Source organism: Bidens hawaiensis, unplaced genomic scaffold (assembly GCF_021521415.1).
Source record: "Bidens hawaiensis isolate Kalapana, Puna unplaced genomic scaffold, B.hawaiensis_p1.1 tig00005359_1, whole genome shotgun sequence".
NCBI lineage: Eukaryota > Viridiplantae > Streptophyta > Magnoliopsida > Asterales > Asteraceae > Bidens > Bidens hawaiensis.
In genome coordinates, this window is record NW_027491341.1 from 1,521,045 (window position 1) to 1,529,691 (window position 8,647).

Consider the following 8,647-nt stretch of genomic DNA (forward strand, 5'->3'; position numbering starts at 1 on the left):
GCCTTGTGAATCGCATCATCACGTATCCCTTCTCCTTTCCTTGGTCTTTTCGTTTTGGGTTTGCATTTGCATTCTTCATCCTCCCTCTGTCTCTTCCGGCTTGATGATGATTCTATCAACCAAATTCATAATCTAATATTTTGATGGATATTATTATATTAACACTCCAACCAGGTTTGAAACCGAGCAAGGTTGGTTTGCCTTTAAATTTACTTTATCACTATCACTAACCTTTAATCGTGTTTATTAAATTTCCTTTTAAACACCGACAACTTTTCAGCAAGGTTTCGAAACCGAGCCAAGGATAGCTCATCTCGGTTTTGCTTTAATAAATCAGTTGAATTATAAATATTTTACTTTAGGGGGTGTTCGGGATTCTTTATTTTTACCTCCTTATGACTTATATATATATATTAGTATAGCTAAAACTTATCCTTCCACCTAGTAAGCAATCTCAAACACAATTTTTCTTTTTTATTTTTAACTTTTCATAAGCGATAAGGACGTAAAAAGAAGTTATTGTATAGTATATATTTGGAACTATTGAGTGAGTGTTAAGTTGAAACGGGTTTATTAAATTTCCTTCAACTGAAAAGTTGAAACCGAACCGAGTCTGAGGTTGACTGGACTCTGAGTCATGATTGATGTTAAAATGTAACAAATAAATAAATAATATAAACCTTGAGTGACAATAGATGAATGCTGCTTGTGATTGAATAATGGTTGTTGTTGTTGGTCTCCTTCATCAAGCAGATGTATGAACTCTTTGAGCTGGAGCTTCAGATACTGGAAATGGGTCGGGTGCTGAGCTTCTAGAAGCTTCAGCTCCTGCTCCGCAAGATCTTTCATCTTCTTTTCTTACTTGTTAATGTTAATGGTGGAAGGTGGCTTTAAATGGTGGACACGGTTTCTTAGGAGTAATGCCTGCCTGCCTGCCATGACTACCATCCCATCATACATACAGTCAGCCAGCCAGCCGTTGTAGTCTCACTCCATACGAAAAGGAAAGCTACATATCCCGATATTTATTTCTTTATTTATTCATCCATCCTTCTTTCTTGTTTTTTTGTCTTATTTTTTGTTTACTTCTTTATTCTAACTTTTTAACTAAAGCTGATTAATACACGCTATTACAACTTTTCATGTGTTTAGACTAAGGGTAAAGGGGCTTGGTTGAGTTTCAGGTGAGCCAAGCAAAATCCAATACATAGGCGATGACATGACCATGGATCAAGCCCCTCAACCAAGCCCCAGAGGGTGTAGTGGTCCATGTAAGCAGAGGCTTGATCCAGTTTTTTATTTATTTAATTATTTTAAATAATACATTAAATAATAATATAAAACATTACATTAATAATAATATAAAACATTACGTTGATACTAGTCTAATACAAGATCATCGGGTCTTCTATCCCACAAATGCTCGACCAACTCATGCCGAACGTTGCCATGTAACTCACGGCTCTTGATGATATTTATGTTGGCGAGTCGTTGTTCATTGGTGATCGTCGATTCTTGTCTTGGAATATCACCTTGGTAGTTTTGACAAATAGCTTTACCCTCGTCTTCTAGTATCATGTTATGTAGGATTATACACGTGATGACGACTTCCGTTATCTTCTCACTTGTCCAAAATCTTATTGGATTCGCCAACATTGCCCATCTTTTCTTTAGGACTCCAAACGCCCTTTCAATATCTTTCCTTGCCGATTCTTGTTTATTCGTGAAGTACTTTCGTTTGTCAGAAACTGGAGCCGCGTAAGCTTGAAAAAGTATCCCCATTCGTTGTAAATACCATCAACGAGGTAGTACCCGTATTTGAAATGTTCTCCATTTGCAAAAAAGCTTGAGGAGGTTCTACCCCGTCGATAAGGTCATCGATTATCGGTGACTGATCGATAACATTGAGGTCATTATTAGACCCGGCAACCCCAAAGAACGCATGCCAAATCCAAAGATCCGTGACGCCCGCCGCCTCAAGTATGATAGTAGGGCCGGGGCGATCACCTCGATGGAATTGACCTCGCCAAGCAGTGGGACACATAGCCCAACCAACATGCATACAATCAAGGCTACCGAGCATCCTGGGGAAACCATGGTTTTCACCGTGCACCTCGTATATGCGTTGGATATCATACATTGTTGGTCTACGTAAGTATCTCCGCTTGTATAGCGATATGATCCCTAAATATAATTATTAAACTTATATAAGTTATGTAAATATTTGAAAAATATATAAACAAACGTAAAAAAATATATACCTCTACAAAAATGGTTAAGCGCATCGCGTCCGGTCTTTTTAGCCATTTGTAGATACTCATCCAACATGTCCGATCCAACACCATACGCTAGTTGTCGAAGAGCGGCGGTAATTTTTTGAGTAGCCGTGAACCCGGGCTTACCTCTAGCGTTATCCCTTTGTTGAAAATACTCAAAGTGCTCCGACAAGTCATTTGCTAGACGCATGAATAATCGTCTAGTCATTCGAAAACGGGTTCTAAAACTATCCTCACCATATGTGGGATTGGGACTAAAATAGTGACGTATCAAAGTTTCGTTAGCGGTCTTTCGATCACGAATACGCGGTTGGCGGAACAATGGGGCTCGGGGGCGATTTTGATCTCTCAAAAGGCTTATCGTCGTTTGAACCGCTTGACAAATGAGTTCGTCTTCTTCGGTAGAATAGGAAGATGAAGACGATGACGACGATGCCATTTATAAATATATAAATAGAAGTTTTGATAGAGAGAATGTATGGTTTGAGTTTTTATAGAAAGTGTGGATTTGTATTTATAGGTTAAAAAAAATTTATTTAAACTGGCCAACGGTAATGTTGACCAGTCAACACACCTCCAACGGCTATATTGTGCCGCGACCACAGCCACGCCAGCCGGCCGCGCCCTCGCTCACCGGAGGGGTGTAGCGGTGTTTGCGAGCCACGTAGGCGGTCGCGCCCACCCTCACCCACCACCCCCCACTACCCTCAGTCTTATGTGAACAAACTATTTTTTTTTTCTTTTTTTATAGCAAAATTTTAGTATTTCACAGTATTTAAAATCAGGATTTTTAGGTTTTTAAAAGACTTAATTTGTCTATCACTAGACTATTAACAGCATAATAAACTATTTAAGTTACTTGTAACTTAGATTGCAAATTGTAGATTCCTTTTTTTTGGAAAAAAGCATGAAGTGGTTTTTAACTAGCAGGGGCTCTAAAGGGTTCGCATGGTAACTCGCACTCTCATATGTATGTATATGTACGTATAGGGGCGATCTACATACATTGCTACGAGGTTTACTAAAATTGCTGAGTTTCAAAATTTTAATAGACAAAATATATAATATATCTGGAGTGTACACATAAATATATTATTAGATGGACCCATACGAGTATGGAATAGATCTAGTTTCAATGGATAGCTCATATGTTTTCAAGCAAGGGATCTCGGATTCAATTCCCCTCCTTGTCGCTTTTTGTAACCATTTTAAAATAAGGAAGGAAAATCCTTGTCATTGTTACATTCTCTCAATTAGTTTTCGTGTATGCTCAAAGAGGAATTATTGTTGGTATAGTTTCACATAAAAGTGACGGTTTATAACGTTTTTGATATTGCATAGAGTTGTTGATGCTCTTTATTAGCCCATCTCCAATAGGAAATTCTTAAATGTTTTTAGAAGAGAGAGAAGATGATGTGGATGAGAGAAAGTGTGGATAGATTCTTGTGGAAGAATCTTTGAAAACATGTTTGTGAGAGTACATGTAAGAGAGAGAAAAGAAAACATAGAAGAGAGAGTATATTTTGGTGGACCATATGCTATGTTGGCATTCAAAAACACCTTCTAAGAATTTCTGTTATTGTGATACAAAACAATTGAAATTTGTTGGCTAACTACTGAATTTGGCCCACATGTACCTTGGTTACAATTGAGACACCGAAACTTGGGGCACACGAAAAGATGGTTAAGGTGGATTAGTAGCAAGCTTATCATTTACCAAGTTATGATTTACTTTGTGTAATCAAGTTTTTGGAGCTTGATTAATAAAAGTGTTTCGGGTGTAATTATCCCATTCAAGTTGTTACCGATTATGGACTTGAAAATTAACTAAGCCTTTTACAAATCAAACATGACTTGGATCCAAACAATAACAATATTCAAGACAGGCGTATAAGCCTCAAACTTTATCGTTTTAAATAGCTCATTTTCAACCAAACAATTAAGACAACAATATTGCTACGAACAATAACATTAATATATATCAAAAACATTGTGCAGAAAAAAACAATAATACTTATTTATAGCTAATACCAACTTCCACTTACCTATTTCTTAACTCCATGAATAGAAAACAGACACATTAAACTTACCAAACCAAACCTAACCAAAACACACAAAATTACCTTACCATACCACTTAAGTTATAAATTAAGATGACCCTAAAAATTCATCAACCTTCATGTTAACCACCCGAGACAAAAACTTCATGCAAATCGGCGGTCTCACTCCCACCAAAGCAAGTATCGAACTCGGCAATGTCCATATCCCATCGCCACATATCAAACCCGAAGCAACCGCAGGCCCAAACGCCGTCGCCTTCGGCTTATTCACCTTCGACCAAACAAACAAAATCAAGCTCCCCACACACATATAGATCGCAAAATACCCTCCTATGTAAAACGGGATCGGGATAAACTTCGCCTTGTTCTTCCCGACCAAATCCCGAATCCCGTTTATCACAATTGCCAGCGCGAAAAACGCGTAACACAAAGCAAGACAATGTTTCGGGAAGGCCGCGAACCCCTCCACTCCCAAAATGGCCATGTTGCGGTAGATAAGCGCGTAGGGCGCGGGGTACGTGGACCCCGGGACCCCAAAGTTTTTGAACGCGTTATAGAAAAGCCAAAACACGCAAGGCGAGATGACGCACCCCATGGCGGTCCCGATCATCTGGCTAACGAACAGGGACTGCGGGCTAGCTAACGTCATATACCCGGTTTTAAAATCCTGCATTAAATCGGAGGCGGTGGAGACAATATTCATCATGACTCCGCATGCGGCCAGGCCGGCGAGAACCCCGCCGTTGTCGCCCCCTGCCCAGGCGCCAATTACGAAAATGGCGAGTTTACCGTAGGTGGAGGCTAAGGACCAGTCGGTTAGGCCGCAGCCGTAGGCGTTGCAAAAGGCGAGGGAGGGGGCGAGCAGGTAAATAACGGCAATGTGGTATTGTTTGAGTTGCGGGAAGATGCGCGGGAGTGTGAAGATGGAGAGGGTGGCGATGGCGAGGTAGCCGGCAACCGCGATCCAGATGGAGATCTGGTCTTTAAGGAAGAGCTGCGTGCGGCGTTGGTCGTCGAATGATAATGTTGCTAGTTGAGGTGAGGAGTTGCGGGTGACTGGGATTTGGGTGTCGGCTTTGTTTTTGACTTGGCGGTATAAGCCCAAGAATGTGTGGCCGAGGACTTTGAAGAAGTTGTAGAGACCATCGCCTAGGATCATTGCTATGCCTATGAACACCTACAATTGTAATTTTAACATTTTCAAAAAGCTAAAACAAAAAAGAGTTGTGCGCCATAAAAAATTAAAAGGGACTTTACCCTGTAACCTTGTATGCCATGGAGGCTGCCTGGTCCGAGGTCTGCAGGGTACCAGTCACCCTTTTTTAGCTCAATGAGCGGCCACATCAAACCCCATGAGATAATTGCTCCGACCAACAACGATATATTGATCAGATACGGGCAGATCATGCCAACACCTACATAAGTCGCTGAGAAGTCGAAGTAAAACCTGTACGTGTTTGACATTATAAGTTAAAGAATCATGCATATCAACAACTTGTTAATAAGTTGAGTGAGATAATATTAGAGATATTGGTCTGACTTGTGTTCATATGCCTTAAGACCAAGTGAGGGGAAGCTTGAGAAACCACAGCCTTCTCCTGCAGTAAAGAACCACTGAAACAAACCCCATAGGAAGCTGAAGCTGAAGAATTTCCCTAGAGTTCTTACTTGTCTCCTACAATTACGATTTTAAGAATTATATACCATGACATTATGTGAGAATTATACTACTTTATTGAGAAACGTTGTCGTTCTTTACGATTAGATATAAATTTTATTAAAAACAGAGTTGTATTTAAAAAAAGTACGCATTTATTGGTCTCGCAATATGGAAAATACATTCTTTTTGATTCAAAACTTGGTTCTACTTTATTATCTTGTCACAATCTCAACAATTAGAGAAGGGTTCTCATTTTGAGTTGTTCACAAACTTCTTGAGAAAGGTAACACCTGTATGCATGATGCAACGATGAGTTAATTAGTTAGATTGTCATAAGCCTTACTTGGCTAACTTGAGGAGTATGGAAACTGTTGATAAGGTGGGCAGTCGCAGTACCACTGGGATAAATCAGTTTGAAGTCGATGATCATTATCTACAAAATGTATATAATTAGTTAAGACGTACAACCAATTGGTAACAAAAATGCGTTTGTGCGCTAGTTTACCTTCCGGAGTGGTACAACTGAAAACAGTCCAAGGAAGCTAACAACGAAAAGAAAACCAATCAACCAACCCAGAGAAGGGTTCTTTATATTCTCGGCCGCGTTGTCTTTGTTTGACTGTTTGGCTATGACTTCACTCATGCCAAATAGATAACTACCAAACCCTCCTGTAAGTTATGCAAGTATTATGATTAGCATCAAAATTAACACATCCTTTATAAGCTTCTATAGATCAATGTTTATAATATTTCCTAGATTATCATTAACATCATATTGCATTTTGAACAAAGTCATATGATTAGCAATGTTATATATAAACTTAAATATGAGTTTTGTGATCACTCCATGAGGTAGGATTTCTATATAAACTTGCACATATCGTACCATGATTATCTATCATACACATAAATAATGTAAAATGTGTCGCTCTGGAATATCACTCTAAGCTCGATCGACCCAGTCTCATAAATTTATACCACTCTCTTAGTCTCGAAAAGGTGAACAAATGATACGTGCAGCGGGTGCGGGTCATCCTTGCAAAGTTGCAAGCCATGTAAATAGGTTTAGTAGTCATGTTTTGTGTGTGTTAAATAAAGGAGTAGAGGGGGATTACGATCTCCTTAATTTGTTGTTTTCTTATACAGATTAATTAACTTATAGCTTTGCTGTTGGTGTGACTACACTGAGTATGACTGATTGATTGATTGATTATACAGATTAATTAAAAGTCCGTTTCATTAATTCTCATGCATGTTGTTTTATAAATCATAGTTGAAAGAGAAAAAAATGAGAATTTTGATGGTCGATTTCTTATCAACTAGCTAGCTAGAGAATGACTTGTCTAACTGTGAGAAAGAAGAAAGGTTAAGCTTTCTATTTAACATATGTTATTACTTATATATATATATGAACACAAGTCAGGCCAATATCTCTAGAGATATATACCTTCTTAATTATACCGTTTCCTAATAAAGTTGTAAAATATTTAACTTAAATTAGAAATTTAATTAATTAAGTGCATAATTAATTAATAAATAAACGTATTGGTTTGTTACACCAACATGAGTCTTTGTGTTTCTCGTGATTTACTTTGCGAGAACTAAGCCAAAAACATCTGACTCATTAATTACAACCGGAAGTGGTTGTTTTATATTTTATTTTTATTTTTTAAAAGAACGTCTATTTGCATCACTAACGTGCGACTTACCCGTCTAGTCATCTTCATTCCCTGAGTATGGTACCGTGGGGAGCTAGCTAGGGCTAGCACGTTCTCGGTTTTTATTCTTAAAAATATCACTGAAAGAGTCATGGTGAGTTATCACAACATAACAACAGAACATACCAGAAAAGGCAATGCCGGAGGTGGCGACGACGCACGTCTGAATAACCGTATTCTCCTGCCTGGTAAAGGGCTGCTTCAAATAACCGGACTTATTGAGAAACTTTGTCCAGGTCTTGACGAAAAAGAAGCCTAAGAGCCCCGCGGAGACGTTCAAGGAGGGAATAATTCCGGTGGTGAGGTTGAGCTTCATGACAATGAAGGTGAAGAGGATTCCAAGAAGGAAGCTGACGACGAAAGCTCGCACCGTCAGCTGGTTCTGCCACGTGGGCACCTCCTTGCTCTCGAAGATCCGCTCGACCGTTTCCGTTTCTCCTGTGTCCGTTTTGTTTCCTTTGTCGCTCTCGCTGTTGTTATGCACCTCGTCGTACGTGCGCCCGGTCGCATCCCTTCTTGACGACGATCGCTCCATCCTCGTAATTAATTAATGGGTGTTTGATTTACGCCTAGTATAATGTATGTATATGAGAAAGAAGAGAGATCTAGAGATGTGAGTGTTGAAATGGTTTGGGGGTGATGCATGTGAATGAATCATGTATACACGGAGTGTGAGATCTTTGCATTGTTACTAGTATACGATGCATGCTCATATGTACGTACTCTTTTCTTCATAGATCTTATTATAAATATGTTGTTTTAAGTTTCTATATATATTAAAGGTTGTTTTATTTCTAAAATTAATAAACATTATTATTTTAATTTATTAAATTATATATATATATATATATATATATATGATGAGTATCATTACAGAACCCTTAAATTATTTAAAAACTTGAAAGAACCCTTAAAAACTAACGTTTTTTATAA

At 38.6% G+C, this 8,647-nt stretch overlaps 1 protein-coding gene across 1 annotated transcript; it reads right to left on the reverse strand.

The window, feature by feature from the left end:
• Positions 1-4,424: 4,424 nt before the first annotated feature.
• LOC143629631 (putative metal-nicotianamine transporter YSL7) lies at positions 4,425-8,249 on the reverse strand. Its single transcript, XM_077098860.1, has 6 exons — positions 7,841-8,249; positions 6,502-6,665; positions 6,335-6,429; positions 5,877-6,011; positions 5,594-5,783; positions 4,425-5,513 (listed from the first exon to the last, which is right to left on the reverse strand). The coding sequence occupies exons 1-6, from the start codon at positions 8,247-8,249 to the stop codon at positions 4,425-4,427; spliced, it is 2,082 nt and encodes a 693-aa protein (XP_076954975.1).
• Positions 8,250-8,647: the final 398 nt, after the last annotated feature.

Coding starts and splice junctions, on each gene's coding strand:
- LOC143629631 (XM_077098860.1), bottom strand. CDS start 8,249: ATGGAGCGATCGTCGTCAAGAAGGGATGCGACCGGGCGCACGTACGAC. Junction 6,666..7,840: donor CTCCGGCATTGCCTTTTCTG/GTATGTTCTGTT, acceptor CATAACTTACAG/GAGGGTTTGGTAGTTATCTA. Junction 6,012..6,334: donor CCTCAAGTTAGCCAAGTAAG/GCTTATGACAAT, acceptor TCGTAATTGTAG/GAGACAAGTAAGAACTCTAG.